At 39.1% G+C, this 22031-nt stretch overlaps 1 protein-coding gene across 1 annotated transcript in view; it reads left to right on the top strand.

Moving 5' to 3' along the window:
* BLNK (B cell linker) overlaps positions 1–21896 on the top strand; it is an 84388-nt gene extending 62492 nt beyond the window's left edge. Inside the window, 10 exon segments of the mRNA XM_070752424.1 lie at positions 690–723; positions 1558–1630; positions 8909–8939; positions 11116–11158; positions 14033–14111; positions 15660–15691; positions 16229–16290; positions 16660–16743; positions 17722–17877; positions 19870–21896. Of these exon segments, the coding sequence (XP_070608525.1) occupies positions 690–723; positions 1558–1630; positions 8909–8939; positions 11116–11158; positions 14033–14111; positions 15660–15691; positions 16229–16290; positions 16660–16743; positions 17722–17877; positions 19870–19989 (714 nt within the window). The 3' untranslated portion in view covers positions 19990–21896.
* The last annotated feature ends 135 nt before the right edge of the window (positions 21897–22031 follow it).

Below are 22031 nucleotides of genomic sequence, written 5' to 3'. Positions count from 1 at the left end.
TGCAGTCAGGGCTGAAGAAGCTTCTTGGATGAGAAGTGAAACGTCTTCAAAGAAAAACCAGAAAGTTCATTTGCTTCTTGAAAATAATCAACTTCACTGTTTGTTTGTTTGTTTGTTTGTTTGTTTGTTTGTTTGTTTGTTTATTTGTTTGTTTGTTTGTTCAACTTCTATCCGCTCAATCCCGAAGGATTCACTATAATATATAGTACAAATATATAAATACAATTTACAATAAAAAGAAGTCAAATGTAAATTAAAACAATAACCCCAGTTAAAACTCATGACTCAACAATCCGATCAACACATACATACCATTCAATAAGATTTGGCCATGAAAGATGTACACTTCATGGCCCCCAGGGCTGCCGGCAAAGCCAGGTCTTCGTAGCTTTTCAGAAGGCCAGCAGGGTGGGAGCAGCATGGACATCGGGGCGAGGGGAGTTGGTTCCATAGAGCCGGGGCAGCCACAGAGAAGACCTTACCCCCCAGCCCCGCCAACCTGCATTGCTTAATTGACTATGTTTTTTATTGATTTTGTGTAGAACTATAATTAATTAATTTGACGATGACATCTTAATTAAGTCATATAATAAAATTAAATAAGTACACTTGCAACACAAGTTATCACAATACCTATATCACAGTTTGCCCACAGCTGTTAAATAATCTGAACATTGTTTTAATTTCAGGATCCAGAAGTCCTTGGAGCGCAAACTGACGGAAGTAAGAATATTCTGCCTTAAAACCAAATGTGCAGGGATTTCTAAAATGACTGGGAGCACAAAAGCCACTTCCAAATATCAATGTTTCATTTTGAATTTATCATTTCTCGTGATACTGTGACTTTGTAGTAACAAAATCTTTGCAACTGCCTATCAAAGTGCATTGATTTTGATGATAGGTCTTTCTGAGTTTTTCTAAGAATCGTGTGAGGTTTTCATTTTTGCTCTAATGTTTTTTAACAGGCGAGGAACCTGTGGCTGTCTGATGTTGCTGAACTACAATTTTCAGCTTCCCCAATGAACATGATCAGTGGCGAGAAACTACTGCATGAAAATTGTACTCAACAACATCAGGAGAACCATAGTTCTATGTTAGCTTCAAAAGCGGGTTTAGTGTAGCAGATAAGAACATGTCCAATGTGGAATCTTAGCCTTGAATTTCACCTTTTCCACAAATATAAACTTGGATCAGTGTTTCCAAACTTCGGTAACTTGAAGATGAGTAGATTTCAACTCCCTAGTAGCATGCTGGCTGATTAATTTTGGGTGTTGAAGTCCATTTATCTTCAAGTTGCCAAAGTTGGGAAATACTGCCTTCAACAAATAATTTTCTCCCTCTGCCTCTCCCTACTGTATTAAGGAAATAATAATGTTAACAAACTTCAATTGAGCCATGGCACAATTGACAAATAATATGAAATGCTTCAAAGTTTCTGTATTTTGCACAGTTCTGATTTTCAGTGGCTTTCCTATACTCAAAGCAGTAGTAGCAATAGTCTAAACTTTTTGTTAACCAACAGTTGCATTGAACTAACTACTGTGTTTGGATTTTTAGATAATAGCAGCAATAGTGCTGCAGAATTTAAAATTCCTTCTGTTAATGTTCCATCTCCATTTCCCAGGATCACGTAAGTGTTTTTTTAAAAAAACCATTCCTTCTTACTGTAGAAACGGTTCCAGTTTTTGTAATCCTTAAATGCCTCGTCTTACGAACTTAATTGGTTCCAGAAGTAGGTTCGTAAGGTAAAAAGTTCATAAGTGATTAATGCGTGCAAAAAGAAAAAAAATCGGACGGATGGACATCTTCGTGATTTCAAAGCTCCGCCCATGGAATTCCCTATTGGGATTCCCCACCTCCTTTCCAGCCTCCAGATTGGCCGAAAACGCCGGCGCCGATCGCAAAAACAGCGCTCCGCCGAGCAGCGCCACCCAGCTGTAACCTTCTGAAACAGCCGGGCGCTTCTCGGCGGCCTCCGGAACCCAAACCTGAACTTCCGGGTTCGGCGTTCAGGAGAATGCCGAGAAGCCCCCCCCCCAGCTGTTTCAGAAGGTGACAGACAGGCGGCGGCTCTTCTCAGCGGCCTCCCGAACCCGAACCCGAAAAGTTCGGGTTTGGGAGAATGCCGAGAAGCCCCCCGGCGGTTTTAAAAGGTGACAGCTGGGTGGTGGTGCCCTGCGGAGCGCCATTTTGTGATCTGCGGTGGGTTCGTAAGCTGAAAAAAGTTTGTAAGAAGAGGCAAAAAATTTCCGAACCCCGGGTTCGTATCACGAGGGGTTCGTATCACGAGGGGTTCGTATCACGAGGGGTTCGTATCACGAGGGGTTCGTATCACGAGGGGTTCGTATCACGAGGTACCACTGTATTTACCAGAAGTAATGCTATGGTTTGTAATCATTTTATACACCGTGTTATTAAAGTAGTTATCTGCTCTGATAAATGTGGTTAATGTAAAGAAAGGCTTTGTATATTTTAAGCACCCCTGAGAAGGCAGTGTGCAAAATGTACATTTTCAAAAAGGGTTAGGGCTTTCATCATATGATCACAGTTGCCATCTTGACTTTGTTGACCCATTGCCCATTCCCAACATTAGTGCACCCGTTTCTAGCAAGTTTTATCCTGTCCTAAGCAGGGGCGGGTTCCTTACCTTCTCCTACCAGTGCACTGCATGCACCTTGCGATGTTTTGTGTGTGCACGCGTGCATACCCAGTGCGATTTTGCTTCTGTGCATGCACAGAGGGACAATTTTCCTTCTGCACATGCTCAGAGAACTGAAAATCATGGAAAACTATTTTTAAAAGATGGCAGCAACGCACAGACTGGCAAAGACAAACCAGAGCTGTCGCGCTAGAATTGCGCAACTGGTGGGCGTCTACCAGAGCAGCACACCAGGCTGCAGTAGTAGGAACTCACCATTTGTTCTAACATTGTTTTAATATCAATCATTCCAGTCCTTTCTGGTATACGTCTGTGGACGCCTTGGACTGTTCTGATATCAGGGCCAACCCACTGTACAGTGTCATCCTTTGGGACAGCCTAATAAAAGTATTGCTCAAATTCCAAAACAAGTTCAATTTATTGGAAAACAGGCAAACACTGGGATGGTGCTAGCCCAGATAGAATGTCATTCCTCTTCTGTGTAAACTGAGGCAAGGGGACTTCCTTGCTCTATGAACTTGAGGAAAAAAATCGAAAACCTAGAGAAAAACCTAACAACCCTGAAGCACCAACATCACAATGAGAAAATCCATCAGACTCCCAACAAAACCAACACCCCAGAGGAGCTAAGCCGAATCCACGCCCCAGAAGCAGTAAATAGCTGGACACACATCACCCTAAGACGAAAAAACAAGCCTCCACCAACTCCAACCCTCCTCCTCCCAACCCCACTGCCTACAAGCAACAAATATTCAGTACTCTCGGAACAAGAAAACCTGCAAACATCTGACAAAGAACCACCAAGAACCAAGCACAGCACAACTCCACCAAAAGCCTCAACAACAGAAGCTAACCTCCCTCACCCCAAGCCAGCCAAAAAGAAAAGGAGAGTACTGGTAATTGGAGACTCAATCCTCAGGGGAACTGAGCCTCCCATCTGCAGACCAGACAACCAATCTAGAGAGGTGTGCTGCCTCCCTGGAGCTAAAATCTCTGACATAACTGAAAACCTCACCAAAATACTCAAACCCACGGACTACTACCCACTATTGGTGATTCATGCGGGAACCAACGACACAGGGAAAGACATGAACCAAATTATGAAAGACTATGACCACTTGGGCAACACAATCAGAAAAACAGGTGCTCAGGTTGTTTTTTCTTCCATCCTCCCCACTAGAGGATGACACCACGCCAGAGAACGCAAAATCCTGCAGATAAATCACTGGCTTAAAGTATGGTGTCGCCATAAGAACTTCGGCTTCCTCGACCATGGCCTGCACTATCTCCAAGAAGGGCTTCTAGCAAGCGACGGGCTACACCTCACTAGAGCGGGGAAGAACCTCCTAGGCAACCGACTAGCCCAACTCATCAGGAGGGCTTTAAACTAGCTCTGAGAGGGGAGGGTGACCAAACTATACGACAAAACACTGAACAAAACAAGGAAGGGGAACGGGACAAGCCTACAAACAAACCTGAGAATAAAAAATTTCTACCTGCAAACAAACACAAACATCTAAAATGCCTGTACGCGAACGCACAAAGCTTGGGAAACAAACAGGATGAACTGGAATTATTAATACACGAGGGCCAATACGATCTAATTGGAATCACAGAAACCTGGTGGGACGAAACACACGCCTGGAACACACAGATAATGGGTTACAACCTCTTCAAGAAGAACAGGTCAAACAAGAAAGGAGGAGGTGTTGCACTATACATCAAAGACCACTACACTGCCACAGAACTACATCCAACCAAAGATGATTACCCCCTAGAAATCATATGGGTCAGCATAAAAGAAAAAAAGAGCAACACCACAATTGGAGTATACTACAGACCACCCAATCAAACAGACACAATGGACGACCTCTTCACATGCCAACTAACAGACATATGCAACAAACACAGCACGACAATAATGGGGGACTTCAACTACCCAGACATCAACTGGAAAACTAACTCAGCACCAAGCGGAAAGTCTGCCAAATTTCTTTCCAGTCTAGCTGACAACTTTCTAACCCAAAAAGTTGAAACAGGAACCAGAGGGAATGCTATATTAGACCTAATACTAACAAACAGGGAAGAAACAATAGAGGGAACAGAAGAAGAAGGGAAACTGGGAGAGAGCGACCATGTCATCCTCAAATTCAACATAGTGCAATCACTAGCTACTATATCCAACACCACTACAGTCCCAGACTTCAGAAAAGCGGACTTTAACAAGCTCAGAGCGAACCTTGAACAATGCCCCTGGAACGAACTCTTAGAAGGAAAAACCACTCAGGAAGCCTGGGTGATCCTAAAAAACAGCATCATAGACGCCCAAAACAACGCAATCCCCATGAAAAGGAAAAACAGGAAAACCAAAACTAAACCTGCATGGCTAAACAAAGCCCTCGCAGATGACATAAAAGGAAAAAAAGCTAAGTACAAACAATGGAAAGAAGGACTCATAACCAAAGCGGAATATCAGCAAACAGCCAGTTCCTGCAAACAAAAAATAAAAACAGCAAAGGCACAATATGAACAACACCTTGCAGCGGAAGTCAAAGACAACAAAAAAAGATTCTTCCAACACATCAACAATAAGAAGAAAATCAAAGAAACAATCGTCACACTAAAAAACGAAGAGGGTAGAGAAATCACAGACAGCAATGACCAAGCACAGCTACTCAACGCCTACTTTGCATCAGTCTTCACACAAAAGGGAACCTCCCTCCAACCAATCTGCAATTTAACTGCAACAAACTGCCCCAGAACCGAACTCAACATAGACAAAAGCACAGTGAGGGACTACTTGAGGGAACTCAACGAATACAAATCACCAGGGCCAGACGGACTTCACCCCAAAGTCCTAAAAGAATTGGCAGACACCATAGCAGAACCACTCCTCCTCATCTACCAAATATCCTGGATCACTGGAGACCTACCGGAAGACTGGAAGCGAGCTGACGTAGTCCCCATCCACAAAAAAGGCAAAAAGACCGACCCAGGTAACTACAGACCAATCAGTCTGACCTCTATACCTGGAAAAATACTGGAGAAAATAATAAAAAAAACAACTTACCCCCTTCCTAGAAACAAACAAGATCATATCCAATAGCCAGCACGGATTCATCAGAAACAAATCATGCCAAACCAATCTCATATCATTTTTCAACACCATAACCAAGTCAGTTGACCAACGCAACTCAGTGGACCTCATATACTTGGACTTCAGTAAGGCTTTCAATAAAGTCGACCACAATCTCCTAATCCACAAACTAGAAAAAAATGGAGTAGATTACTACACATGTAGATGGATAAACAGTTGGCTGACCAACCGCACCCAACGAGTTGTCCTCAACGGCACCAAATCCACATGGAAAAAAGTAGACAGTGGAGTACCACAGGGCTCTGTCCTGGGTCCTGTACTCTTTAACATCTTCATCAACGACCTGGACGAGGGAATAAAAGGAGAACTAATAAAATTTGCAGATGACACCAAGCTGGCGGGGGTAGCCAACACCCTTGAGGACAGGCTCAGAGTACAAGAAGACCTAGACAGACTATCACAGTGGGCCCATACCAACAAAATGAGGTTCAACACCGACAAATGCAGAGTCCTCCACCTCGGCAAAAAGAACCCTAGACATACATACAGCCTGGGAGATACCCCACTCAGCAGTAGTGACTGCGAAAGAGATCTTGGAGTCTTGGTGGACAATCAACTAAACATGAGTCAGCAATGTGCAGCAGCAGCCAAAAAAGCCAACTCAATCCTAAGCTGCATCAACAGAGGAATACGTTCCAAGACCAGGGAAGTACTAATACCACTCTACTATGCCCAGGTCAGACCCCACCTGGAGTACTGCATCCAATTTTGGTCACCTCACTACAAAAAAGACATCGAAACTCTGGAGAAGGTGCAAAAAAGAGCAACCAAAATGATTAGGGGACTCGAAACCAAGACTTACAAAGAGAGATTGAGAGAACTGGGCATGGACAGCCTAGAAAAAAGAAGGTCTAGAGGGGACATGATAGCAGTTTACAGATACTTGAGGGGTTGCCACGGTGAGGAGGGGGTCTCTTTATTCCCCAGGGCACCAGAGGGCCGGACGAGGAACAATGGTTGGAAGCTGACCAAGGAGAGATTCAACCTGGAAATAAGGAAGAACTTCCTGACGGTCAGAGCGATCAACTAATGGAACTGCCTGCCAGGGGAGGTGGTGAACTCCCCAACTCTGGACACCTTCAAGAGGAGATTGGACTTCCATTTGGCTCGGGTGCTGTAGGGTTTCCTGCTCAGGCAGGGGGTTGGACTCGATGACCTAACGGTCCCTTTCAACTCTATTAATAAATAAATAAATAAAATAAATAAAAATTAAAGAACTGCCATTTTTCTTCTGATGGCAGCTCAGTTGATCGTTGTAGACTGCTACTTGCTTGCAGGGAAGGATGCTAGCATTCCTTGCTTCCTATATACTTAGATAGTGTTTTACAGCCCTCTCTAAGCAGTTTACTGCATACAGAATTTTGCCCCCAGTCTTCCTTTTTTCCCGACTTGGAAGGATGGAAGGCTGAGTCAAACTTGAGACGGTCAGGATTGAAGGAGTCAAACTCCTGGCAGTGAGCAGAGTTAGCCTGCAATACTGCATTCTAATCACTGTACCACCACAGCTACTATGATGCTATATATTATATAAGGCAATCCTCGGCTTACACAATTAGGACCAGGGTTTCCATTAGTAAGCAAGAGAGTTGTCAAGAGAGTTGCATCCAGTTTTACAACCTTTTCACTTAACTTTTCTACCGGTTTGGAAATTGGAGCATGTGGGCAAGGCTTCTGCGCATGGGCAGAACATTTCTGATGATGTCTGGGTGGGAAGGCAGAGCCTCCCACCACCGTCTGAACAGGTGCGAACCGGTAGCAACCCAACGCTGGATTAAATCATGTGATCAGGGGGTGGCTTAAAGGTCATGGGACTGGGTGGGAGTGGCTTATCGACCAAGATAAGTTTTCAAATAGGTGCTTGGACTCTTTTTCAGTTGATTAAATCACATTGTTTGAATAGCCACAAAAAGGACAAATGACAGACAGCGTTATTTGTTGAGGAGGACACTAACATTTTCAGGTTTTGTACTGAACCCACAAGGTTCAGTATGATAACAGATTAGGCAAGTAGCTCGATTTTCTATAATTGCTATAAAAGTCTAATTCTAGATAATGATTAAAGTGTTTATGGGTAAAAACATACTATTTAATTATTTCCTATTTTAAAAGTAATTAAGGAGCAAACTAAGGTATGAAGGAAAAACAAAAAAACCTATTAAGTATTCAATAAATAGTGCATAAACTTACTACTCCCACTGTGTCGTCGTCCCCCCACCTGTGGGGACAGTAGTCCATTACTGGCTACAGTTATTATGGTAAGTGAATCGTGCAGTCATTAAGCAAACCTGGATTCCCTTATTGACTTTGCTTTGTCGGAAGCTAGCTGGGAGGACGGCAAATGGCAATTACTGACTATGGGACACAGTGAAGGGCTACCAAAATTTTACTACCACACTGTGGATGTGTCTTATGCAGGATGCCCTGCATTTTCTTTCAACATCTTTCAGTGCAAATTGGGTGCTCTGGGGTAAAGCTCCATTTTCGCTACCGCACCGCATTGCCCCCCATCCAGGCAGCAGCCCACCCCTGGTGGGACACTATAAATATATGCAGTTTGCTACGCGCCCAGATTTTGATCGTGTGACTGTGGGCACACTTGCAGCAATCATAAATATGAGGACCAGTTGTAGGTCACTCTTTTTCAGTGACGTGGTTGATAAATGGCTGGTTTTAAGTCCCTGCAGAAGTCCTTTGAATTCTTTGAATTCAAGCCTAATGCTTTCCCCACAGAGAACGATGAGAACGAGACACCCTGTGTTTATAAATTGTGTGGTTGTCAGAGCTACCGAGCTTCACTTTAATATGCATTGTATCAGTATGGAAACAGTATGAGGGACGTCTGTTTAGAGCAGGGGGTTTCCAACCTTAGCAACTTTAATATTTGTGGACTTCAATTCTGGGAGTTGAAGTCCATAAGTCTTTAAGTTGACAAGGTTGGAGATCCCTGGTTTAGAGACACGCAGGAGAAGGACTTGCGTAAAGAAATACAGGCATCCAAACTTGGGTGCTCATAAATTGGATCGTGAGAAAGAAGACTGCAAAGCAGAGGGAAGTTTAATAATACTCTTGCATCCCTATTTTTGTTCTTGCAGAAAAAAGCAAATGACTCCTGCAATACCACCGGTGAGTTTGTGTTTTTAAAATCATCACATTGAAGAGCATTCTAAAAGCAACCTAAAAGAATTAATTATATCACCACCACCTTGTTCAATACATGTATCTATTTATATACAGTTTGTGTATATATACATACAAACTTTTTCAATGTTTGTGTGTGTGTGTTTTCATAGATTTTCACAGGTACAGGTATGAAGGTCTTGGCATATTCAGGTTTCTTCCCGTGTAAGTTTCAGAGATTTCTGGTACATTTCGACGAGGTCCCACATGAGCATTGTTCGCCCTAGCACAAGGACAAAAGCACCAGCCTGAAAATGACAAGTGGGACCTCCTCGAAACGTCGCCAGAAATCTCTGAAACTTACACAGGAAGAAACCTGAATATGCCGCTTTTTTTGTATTATTGTAAATGCATCAATCTTTACAAAATGATCTGGAATTTTCAACGGTATCTAAAGTATTTAGACGTAGCCTCTGGCAAAATTGCAGTGCTAAATCATAGGAAGTTTTATATAATAAACATCAAGTCAAGAATAGGAAATGAGTTGGCCTGTTAAAGGTATTTCCTCTATGGATTTTGGCATTTTTTTCTTTCCTGGGACCAGGACAAAAGCCTTTTTCAATATATTTAGCTTCTGTTCATATTGAAAAATCAATTATAATCTTGATATTGGCAATCGCCAAACATTTGAATTGTTTTTTGTTTATTTTCTGTTTTGAAAGACACACATTATGGCTCATAGTGGATTCCACTCTAACATAATGAATATGCAATGGCTAATAAGACAATTGCCCAGCGCCCAAGCTATAATTTGCTACAGTGAACATAAAACTCAGTAAACTTTATTGTCAAGAGTACAAAACAAAAACAATAATTCTAAATGCATTAGCCTATTAGAGCTATGCGGAGTTTTAATTTCCAATGTGATTCAAAGATGGCTATATAAAATATACAGATTGAATTTATTCAAGAAAAAAAATGATTTGACGCTTCAATTGCTTTTATCAGGGAAATCAAGGGGGTGATCCAAACAATCCAGATACTCGCCCTGATCAAATGAATGAAACCCCTCCCCTATTTGTCTGGTAAAATCAAATTGATTTAGAGTGACAGCTTGAAACTGAATCTTAAGTGTTTTCAAATACAAATCAGAATGTTTCAAATGAAAACGAGTCAACATTTCAAACCAAATGAACAATTCCAATGACTTGTACACTGCTCAAAAAAAGAAAGGGAACACTTAAACAACACAATATAACTCCAAGTAAATCAAGCTGTCCACTTAGGAAGCAACACTGATTGACAATCAATTTCACATGCTGTTGTGCACATTCAACCTTGTACAGAACAAAGTATTCAATGAGAATATTACATTCATTCAGATCTAGCATGTGTTATTTATTTTTGGGGGAAGTATATATATTCCATCAATCCACAAAATTAAATAGTATTTTAAACCAAACTTGCCCAGCCTGGTGCTCTCTGAATGGGTTGCATTTGAGTTGCTCACCTGGATAATGACTATGGATTTTTGAACATTGATGATCTACCACAGGAGTGTCAAATTCAAAAACTGTGGGCTGAATCCGGCCCATGGGATACTTAGATCTGGTTTGTGGGGCCACCCCAGAAACAATGAAGGGCCAGCCCCCGGTGCTTCTACCAGTGAAAATAGGCTCCCAAGCTCCACTTTTGGCTGTCATGCTGGCCACACCCACCCTGGCCACGCCCACCCCAGCTCCCCAAGGTCAAACCCAACCCTAATACTGTACAGCCCTCAATGAAATGAAATCAAGTTTGACACCCCTGATCTACCACATCTAGAGCTATCAGATTGAGAGAGATTATTCTAATTTTTCAATAAAATTGCCTACCATATCATCCTCTTCCATATCCCATTACCAAATGTAAATGAGATTGCCTGTAAAATTAACTGCTTCTGCCAAAGAGCAAGTACTCAGCAACACTACTGAATGCAACAGAAATTTATGTATTTAGTTATTCTGTCTCTATTAGTACTCAAACAATAAATATTTATTACTCTACAATAAATTCTATTATTGGAAATGCTTAATATTGTGGTACGTTCATTAAACATTCTTTCTGTTGATCATAAGTCAGAGAAAAAAAAGGGTATACATAAAATGTATTGACATTTATTTGCTTTAATTTGGTATTATAGAAACCAAGCTTACCGGATAGAGACCACTTAAATATTGCTGAAGGTAAATTGCTTCCCCCCCCCCTTTTCAAAACTTTTAATTTTATTGGTGATTGCCATTTTTTCCTATGGAGAATAATATTGCAGCAAGTACTGTGTTGGAAAAATAGCAGGCAAATAGACTCACTGTTTTTCTACTGATAGATATTAATTTCAACAGTGTGAGTAGCGGACTGTATTTCTGGCCTTATTAGATGTACCTGATGAGTCTGTCACCCCTGAAGCGAGTCTGGCTAAGGCCATCTTGGAGGGGGAAATAGATAGCTGGGGTTTTATAGTCAAAACAAAAAGTTTCCCTGTGGGAACCAATGAAATTTCAACAGGTGGCTGGGGAGAGGAAGAGTGGAGTAACCAAGCAACCGGACAGCATTTCTATTGGAAAGAGCCAGTAGCGCCCGGTGCACTGCACAATTTTGCAATTCTCTTGTGTGTGCGTGTGCGCGTCCCAGCGTATTTTTTATTTATTTTATTTTATTTATTAGATTTGTATGCCGCCCCTCTCCGTATGCGCAGGAGCAAAATCTTATGAGGGGACGCACACACATGTGAGATTTCAGCTATTTTTTGCTTCTGCGCATGCACAGAAGCAAAAATACGCCAGGACGAACATACATGCATGCAGGAGAACTAAAGCTGCGAGCGCAACGCACCGGTAGCAGCAGTAATGGCAATCCGCGCCTGAAAGAGCCACTATGTGAGATTGAAAGCTGGTTAAACAGACCTGGGCCTGATTCACAGGACTATCCTCCTGTTCCCAATTTAAGAACAAAGAAAACATTTCCCCCCAGGACGGTAGCTACAATTTCCACCTGTTCCTTGACTTACACAATTCAGCCCAACATTTCAGTTGCTAAGCAAGATATCAGTTAAGTGAGTTTTGCCCCATTTTATGATCTTTTCTGCCCACAGTTGTTAAGTGAATAGCTGCAGTTGTTCAGTTAGTAACAAGGTTGTTAAGTGAAACTGGATTCCCCATGGACTTTGCCTGTCAGAAGGTTGCAAAAGTGAGCCCATGACCCCAGGACACTGCAAGACTAGATTAATCAATAAACAATTTAATTGAAGAGTAGGCTTAGGTCTTTGACAAACTTTACTTAGTCCCAGAGAGCACAGATTGTGAGATTTGGACTCCAACTTGTCTAATTTCTGGTGAACTACAGTGTTTGCAAAATACTAAAAGTCTGTTTAAATAAGATTGCAATTTTTGTATATGCGTGATTGTTTTCTAAAGGCAACACATGTACATGTGTTTTGACAATTAATGAACAGATTGTAATGTAAGGAACAGTTCAGATGAGTCTACTAAAATTGGTATACCAGTCTTTATTTTGCAGGCCAAGTGATATTATAAATGGATTCACACATAATCCAGCCAATTATGATTTCTTCATTTGGCTATACATAGATAATATAATGACTAATTGTAATGTATGGTCAGGTCACTATCTATCCATTAAATAGAAATAGATTGGGGTGGGGTGGGGGTTAGTAACTTGCCCTTGCTCTTTCAGCAATTATAGGAAAAATTTGCATAGTATTTTAATCCAGAGATATCCGCAGCTTACTTAAATTTGGTACTATAGCAATAGCACTTGGACTTACCGTATTTTTTGGAGTATAAAGCGCACTGAAGTATAAAACACATCTTAGTTTTGGGGGAGGAAAACAAATAGCACAGATGATATAACTGTTTGCTGTGTATTTCTGTGCATGTGTGTGCCTGACCTATAGAAATAGCAAAGAATTGGAGAAATGTACATTATGGCAGTATATTAATCCCAGAAAGTTTTCTTAAAATATAATCACACTAACTCCTCCCAATTATTTCAATAGATCTACTCCAAACAGGACTAAGTGAGGATTTAATTCAGCTGCTTTATCTTAATACTAAAACAGGACAGTGTTATATTTCAGATTATACTTTTACAGATCTGGCTTTCTGGAAGTATTCTCTGCTATTTAAAAGAAGATACAATAGCACTGGGCCTCTTCAGATCAAGCATTTATTTTAAAAAGCTTCTTCATTTTGTTATGTTAATAATAAAGCAGTCTCTAAAAATAAGTCTAATAATTTGAACATTCTATAGGCACTTAAAGTTATTGATTTACTTCCTTGCATCAAAAAACAAACAGCCATTTTCTGTACAATTTGATCCCTCCAGCAATTTGCCTCTGTGCAGATTAAGTTTCACTTTCATTTTAGCATGTGGGCTTGCCAACAACTTCAATCAATCAGCTGAGTGTTGGGAGGCAGATCAGTGGCTTGTGCTAAGCAGGCTCTGCTGCTATTTGCTGCAAGGAGATAAATTGCTGGCAGGCAGAGACCAAAGAGTGGGGGTGTAAGTATTCAGGGTATAAGACCCATCCAGGTTTTCACCCTCTTTTGGGAAATAAAAAGGTGTGTTTTATAATCCAAAAAATACAGTATAAACCACTTTACAATGCTTTACAGCCCTCTCTAAGCAGTTTACAGAGTCAGCATATTGTTCTCAACAAACTGGGTCCTCATTTTACTCACCTCAGAAGGATGGAAGACTGAGTCAACCCTGAGCTTGGTGATATTTGAACTGCCAAATTGCAGACAGACAGCAGTCAGCAGAAGTAGCCAGCACTCTAGCCACTGCGCCACTATGGCTCATAATCTTCTAGCCCTGCCTTTTCAGGGGAATCCTATGATCGGTGTACCTGTATATTTATATAGTGAGATATTTGGCCAGTCTATTGATAGATCAGCAAACCAGCTTGTATATTAGCCAGTGCAAGATCAACATCTGAGCCTAGAATCATTGCTCTAGTAAAAGTTGGAGTAGTTCCACCAAAGCTGGACTCATTTGTGAACCTAATTAATCAGACTTCTCTATTATTTTTTCAAACTCAGATAAACCTATACCTGCTGAACGCCGCCGGGGTTCCAGTCAAGACATGCCTCTTCCACCCATCCCTTCCAGCATCCAAAAGTAAACATCTCTCATTTGCTTTTAAAACAGCTTTATTATTACAGACCCTGATCTAGCAGTTCTAACTGATCTAGCGGTTCTAACTCTAAAGTGGGGAGGCTCAAAAGAATGTAAATGTTGATAAAGAGGTCATATTGCTTTTAGACAACATTAATGAACAAGTTCGACTTTATAGGAAATGTATTTGTTGTTGTTAGTTGAAAAGTCATGTCTGACCCATTGTGACCCCATGGACAATGTTCTCCAGGCCTTCTTGTCCTCTACTATCCCCTGGAATCAATTTAAGCTCACGCCGACTGTTTCAGTGACTCCCTCCAGCCACCTCATTCTCTGTTGTCCCCTTCTTCTTTTGCCCTCAATCGTTCCCAGCATTAGGCTCTTCTGCAGTGAGTCCTTCTGGAGAAGGAAATGGAAACCAACTCCAGTTATCTTTGCCATGAAACCACCGTGGACAGTACCAAAAGGAAATGTATGATTGCAATCAAAAATGAGACTTGGTTGTTTAGGCTTTTATGCCTCATGTAGAGTATCACAATTTGTTTCTTCTATGAATTCATCATAAAATCAGTTACAAATTTCCAGGAAGATGAAAATATCATAACATCACAGGCTCTGGTAGTCTTTATTATCATTATTTATCATTATTTATGGTCATCATGACTATTATTTAGTCAATATTATCATTATTATCAACTGTTGTTAGAGCGGAGCAGCTGGCTGTTTGGGAAAGATTATCTTCTGCTCATCTTCAAATCCCTTTGGATAATCCACATTTGGGGTTATCAACCAAGCAGAAAGCATTAATTACAAGCCGACGTAGGTTGGGTTTTATACAACATAATAAAATTAGGAATAAAAATTGGAACAGGACCTCTTCATATCAGACTCTAGGAGGCAGTGCTCATCTGTTTCTTAGCCAAGGGACCCAATGTTATCCAGAGACATTTATGTGGTCATATGACCAACATGACTATAGATCAAGGCTCACGGAAATCCATTTCCTTCCCACTGAAGTGGTATTTGTTTATCTACTCACATTTGCTTGCTTTCTAACTGTTAGGTGGGGCAGGAGCTTGGGCAATTAATGGGAGCTCATCCCCACCATGCGGCATTTGGGTCTTGAACCCAGGATTTCAAGACATGCTCAGTGCCTTTAACCACTGAGACATGGCATCCCCTTAGCATACAAATACATAGTTCCTAAAATAGCACAAATACCATGCAAGTCAACAGAAAGGAATCACTGAAATATAGCAAGCGTGCCTACACCAGATCTAAAGCATCTTTCCAATCACTTTGCTACTGAATGTACATTCCTGAATTAAATCAAACAAACAAACAATAACACGGTTCAATGCAAGCTATATGAACCATAAATATATCTTTTTAACAGTCAATAAGTAAAGATATTTTTACAAATCATCAGATTCTTAACTATAAATGTTAGATACTTTTGTATTTTATTTCTTACATCACTGAATTCTGGACAAATACATTATCATATCTAATGCCATTGTTTGTTTTTTAATCTCCAATTCCAACCCTTAGGCCATTACCTCAGAAGCCACCAATCTTGTCAAGTAAGTATTTTTAAATTTTATTTATTCAATTTTCTTTATTTATTCAATTTTTATGCCGCCCTTCTCCTTAGACTCAGGGCGGCTTACAACATGTTAGCAATAGCACTTTTTAACAGAGCCAGCCTATTGCCACTACAATCCGGGTCCTCGTTTTACCCACCTCGGAAGGATGGAAGGCTGAGTCAACCTTGAGCCGGTGATGAGATTTGAACCACTGACCTTCAGATCTACAGTCAGCTTCAGTGGCCTGCAGTACAGCACTCTACCTGCTGCGCCACCCTGGCTCCTTGATTTAATTTTGGTCTCCAGTTAATTCATTTTGATTAGGTTAGAAATCTTGCTTTTAGTTAGAATTGTCCTTATTTGGTCATTGTCACTGATCTAGAAGAAAATAATTTATCCTAAGCAAATATATTCAATAGAAAACAAATACATCTTAAGAGTAGGATGGCAGTGTAGCATCACTGGCTCTTTCATTAGTAGTCTACACAGATAGCCACTACGTATATTCATTACTACTAATATTCTTTTTCTTAGGATCTTCAGAACCTGTGAATCCTATTATACGCTCTCGAAGTAACAGCTTTCAAACGGAACAGGTATAACTGTGGTATAAGATTTTTTAAGAAATATGGGAGAGGGGACCATTGTCACCAAATTTTGATCAAAATTTAATGAGCTATCCTTTGGGTAATTCACAAAAATAAATAACAGATGCTCATTTTAATATTTTTCTATCAAGGGAATGTTTATAAAAATTATATATTTACATTACAGACTTTGTGATTAAATCTATACAAAGGCTAATTTAATATTTACATATCTACATATCATTCATAAATTCACATCCTGTGAAACACTTCTTGATTAATATACAATTTATTAAATTTTATTTTTTTATTTTAAAAAGAGCATAGGAAATCTTTAGTTTTAGGGATAGACATGAATGCCTTTTTTTTTTTTACCAGGATGCTGGGGTTCTTGGTCAAGTGTGGTACATGGCTTCCAGTGATCGGAAAATAGCTGAGGAGGCATTATATAAATCAAATAAGGTAAAAACTATTTCCTTGAAAGTCGCAGCTTCTAACAATTCTTCAGAAGCATAGGAGAGAATCTGAAACAAGAAGCTTTATTCAACAGGCAGAAGGATGCATATTCCATTTTCATCATACGATATAATTTGAATAATGCTGGACCTTTGGTTAAAAAAACAACTTCTTAATAATGTCAAGGAGTGTTAATTATGGAAAAATTCACTGAAATATAATTACCGGTAATATAAATGTGAGGGGAACAAAAAAGCATAGTTAAATAAAATTCAGCCAAGCGTACAGAAGGAAAAAATAGTAAACTAAAGAAGGTGTCTTACTAAGTTAAATAGAGAATAGGAATGCAAGTAAATTGATGGGCTGCTTAATAAAATATTTGGGGCTACATATCCTTTAAAGGAACAGTCAGATGTTCATTGTAAATTGGACTGTTTTAATAATTATAACCTGGGGTCTACAGAAATTATCCTAGCATCCAGGCTGCTAGAACAGGGATGCTGTGGAATATTTTAAATTTGGACTACTTAATATTAGGTATTTCTTTAGACCTAAGGGCTCCATGAAAAAAAATATTTGAAACAAAGGTCACTGTGAATCAAGAAAAATCCAATTTTGGAGACATCTGCCTTACTCTGAAAACCATTTTTTGATTTAAAGCTTTAATGTAAAGAATTGTTTCTTCTCCCAGATAGCAATAAGCTTTGTAACAGTAATAGAATCCCTGAAATAAATGCAGAAGGAACAGAGTTTATATTCCTAAAGAATTCTCGAGGTACATGTACAAAGATATACAGATCTTTTGTGGAGACGGAGTAGGCCGTGGGATTGCAAAAGCCAAAAATTCTAACTCAATACTGGATTGGAGTTTAATTTTATCAATTAAGATATCAGAAAGAAAAAAAGGGAGTCAGAAAATTGAACTAATTCTATTTCTTTTCATTATTCCTTGAAATTCATAAGTTTTTACTCTCTTTTTTTAAGGATGGGTCTTTCTTAGTAAGGAAGAGTTCTGGACAAGATTCTAAGCAACCATATACACTGGTTGTATTTTATAACAAAAGAGTATATAACATTCCAATCCGATTTATTGAATCTGAAAGACAATATGCTCTGGGTAGAGAAAAGACCGGTGAGGAGGTAGGTGATTTATTTCGGATTTTTATTCCAAATACATGCATGGAAATTTGGTTTACATTGTTTAGAAATAGGTTGAGCTATATGTTTATCAAAAAAATGAACAGTTGCTCTTTACAGGTAAAGAGATTTTAGTTCAAGTGGGTCTAACTAAAATATGAATACAATGTACCATTCTCTTTAACTATGAATCTCTCTGGGGGGGGGGTTTAATTAAAGATTTCTCACTAGGAGCTTTTAGCAGTAGATATTCTTAAAGAGAGAATTTAATCAGCATCGGACTACTATACCAAAGATGTCAAACTCGATTGTGTCACATGACGCCAAGTGACATATCACAACATTTTGAGGAGCTAGAGTGGGCATTTATTTATTTATTTATTTATTTATCCAATTTTTATGCCGCCCTTCTCCTTAGACTCAGGGCGGCATACAACATGTTAGCAATAGCACTTTTTAAATAGAGCCAGCATATTGCCCCCACAATCCAGGTCCTCATTTTACCCACCTCGGAAGGATGGAAGGCTGAGTCAACCTTGAGCCAGTGATGACATTTGAACCGCTGACCTTCAGATCTACAGTCAGCTTCAGTGGCCTGCAGAACAGCACTCTACCTGCTGCGCCACCCCGGCTCCATCTGACATGCAGGCCGCCAGTTTGACATCCCTGATCTATACAAAGGGATGTTGTTCAATTCCAAAGGGGGAGGTTTTTGTTAGGCAAACAAATCATGACTTAGTTTTTTTTAAAAACAAAACCCTAAAACTTCAAATTATGTCTGCTTGCTTTTAAACAATGGGACCTTGTAACAAAATATAGTTGTCTTTTTCTAATTTGGAAACTCACCTGGAACAAAATTTTGGAAGAGTGCATTTATCCAAAGGATAAAAATGGTACAGATCTTGCCTTTAAAACAATATACATTCACCCACTGTTCTGTAAAGCATTTTTTAAATAGTAATTGTACACATTAATGCTGATCATTAAGCGTTAATTTGAAAGTTACAATTACTGTTAAGAAATTCTTAGACTGCTTTTGGACTAAAATATTTACTTCGGATTAATCTGTATTTACTTACACTTAAGAGTGTAGCCCACTTAGTGAAATTTAAGCAAATTTGGTTCTATTGATTGCAGTAACTCCTTTCTTATATAAAACAATAAGTAGAAGGCAAGCAGGGGTGGGCTACTGCCAGGACAGGGGGAAACGCAGAGGGGTAGCAAAAATGGAGCTCCACCCCAGAGCGCCCAATTTGCACTGAAAGATGTTGAAAGAAAATGCAGGGCGTCCTACATAAGCCACACCCACAGTGTGGTAGTAAAAATTTTGGTAGCCCTTCATTGAAGGCAAGGGTGTGTAAAAAAATCACATGGGAGAATTAAATCGTTCACATGTGAGCTTTTTGATTAGTCCTTATGGGCAGAAAAACAAAATCCTATAAAACAGTTGAACATGGAGTTTACTTTCCCTATTATCTTCTGCAAAGTTATCTCAAACAGTCCTTTATATGTTCTATTGCCTTAGCACTCACATGTCCCATTATTTTACAAGAGAGCAGAAAAACCCTACATGTCTCATTATTTAGAATTTATTATCATATATTAGAATTTGGTGTCAATTATGTTAAAAAGATGTACGTAAGTTACTTTAGGATGCTGCCATTAAATTATTTATCCATTCCATTTGAACAGTAATGACAAAATAAAGCCATATTTAGTACTAGGATTTTGTCTTTAAAAAAGGAGGGCAGCCTTGAGAGAAATACGTACTACTTGCAGTTTAGCTTACTTTACCCCTACTCTCTATTGGGAACAATTCACATACAAAAGTGCTAGAAAGTATTGAAATTAGAAGATATAAATGCTGACTTCTCAAACAGAATTGTTTTGTTTAGAGCTATCTGACTGGAAAAGAGCATTTCAATTTAAATTATGATTGCTGACCCATTCACCACGATTTGTGTTGAATAAACTATTTTTGTTTTCTCAATCCAGCACTTTGACAGTGTGGCAGAAATAATAGAGAATCATCAGCGGACTTCTCTCGTTCTCATTGACAGTCAAAACAATACAAAAGACTCCACCAGGCTAAAATATATTGCTAAAGTTTTGTAACTGCACCAAGGAACATCATGGAGTATCTTCTAGCCTTTATTTACCAAGGATTTGAGCATCTGAACAAACATGCACAATTGTTAGAAGAATTTTCTTCATGTTTTCCAGCAAGCACCATGCTGTTACAAAACTCATTTATGAAGTGCTGCTCCACTCAGAAAGTGCTCAAAGCCTTTTTATATATAAAAGACATTACAAACTCTGAAGGCAAAAAATCTGTGGCACACAAAATATATTTAAAATTATACCTGCTAGCATTTATGTGTCCTGCTAAACTTTGTATTTTTCAAAGCTACGGTGTCTGTATTCCATGTAACTAGCTACAAGCAGGATTTTTATTTCTCTGACAGCCATCTAAAATAATCAGGATGTTTATTCAGTGTAATAGGCTGGTACGTTTTTCAGGTATTTGTTGAAGCTATTATCAAATTTTGATTGAAGTGTACATATATAAAAATAATTATGCATAATTTATCAAGCTGCAGTTATGATCCATAAGAATTTATCATTTTGGCACAGTAAATACTTAACTATTTCTCAGCTGTTGCATGCTTCTGCAAAATGTTTCAGGACTGTAAAATATTCTGGCCACATGAATGTACCAAACAAGTATTTGGTGTTTCTTGGGGGCAGTTTCGGGGGAGATGGCATTATTTTTTCCTACTAGACTCATTTGCATCCAGCAAGATGTTATTTTTGAAGCTTTTAAAAACAGGAAATGGGAACCTGTGTTTTACGACTCCTGGAAAATTTAAACTTTAAAAACTCTACGTATCAGCTTGGCTTCCCATTAATTTTAATAAGGGTACTTGCTGCATTTCAAATTCTACCTTTTGTTGCAGTTGTACAATTATTTTAAAAGACTAAATGTTTTATCTCAGTCAAATAATACAAATAGTCTTCAATTTATAACTGCAATTGAGACAAGAAATTTGTCAATAATTGAATGTGATCACTGAGTCATGAGACCTGTTCTTAGGGCCCTAGTCTTTAAGTAAATCAGTCATTAAGAAAATCTGGTTATCCCAATTTACTTAATCTGGAAGCCATCTGGGAAGGTTGAAATCACAATCATGTGATTACAAGATATTGTGTCTAACACAAATCAGTTGCACAAATTACAATCACATGACCATGGGAGGTGGTGCAGTTTGTAACTTCAAGGATGGTCATGGGTAAATTTTTCCAAGGCCATCATAACTTCCTACTATAGTTAAACGACCATAAGTTGAGGGCTACTTGCATTTATTTTTAACTTAAATATTTAATAACAATAATAGTACTGGGCATACTAAGTGTAAACATTAAGGCAGGATTTTACTTTTTCTTACCAAATAAGCGATATGCAGTTTTACTGTTCATCCATGGGAAATCTATATCCAGTTTCACTTAGTTTTAATTATGTTTTACAACTTTTTTTCTTTCCAAACAACACATTACAAAATATTGCATTGGGATTCTTATTTAACTGGACCACAGTAAAATGATAAATAAACTCATATTTCTTTTTAAAGATGGCAAAGACAGGTGTACAGTAGTACCTCCATTTAGTTTGATATGCTTCAATACTTTAGCGGTAAATTTAACAGTAAAAGGAAAACAGGCAGCCACAGAACAGATCAATAGGGTCCAGAGTGGCTGGACACTCTGAAGGCTAACACCAGACAGAGGACAGAACAACTCAAAGTACCGCAAGTTCAGAGGCGGTAGAGAGACCTGGCCCATAGAATTACCAAGAGTTGGACATGATTGAACGGATATCATTATTTCAATATCACACACTTAACTCTGTATGATTTTTGTTACCGGTTTGCAGCTAATGTCAAAATATATTTTAATTAACATATTTTATCCAGCACTCATTTGTCATCTTGTTTAAAGAATTATTAAAGAATTTTATTTATTTATTTATTTGTATTTCTATGCCGCCCAACCCCCTAGGGATTCAGGGCGGCTCACAACAAAAACGAACATGAATAAGTATAAAAACATTTCAATTTAAAACACCATACATACATTCATGGGCCGACCTCGCTAGTCTT

This window comes from Erythrolamprus reginae, chromosome 5 (genome assembly GCF_031021105.1).
Source record: "Erythrolamprus reginae isolate rEryReg1 chromosome 5, rEryReg1.hap1, whole genome shotgun sequence".
Classification (NCBI taxonomy): Eukaryota; Metazoa; Chordata; class Lepidosauria; order Squamata; family Dipsadidae; genus Erythrolamprus; species Erythrolamprus reginae.
Note: the sequence above shows the minus strand (reverse complement) of the source record. Positions and strands in the feature narration are given on the sequence as shown.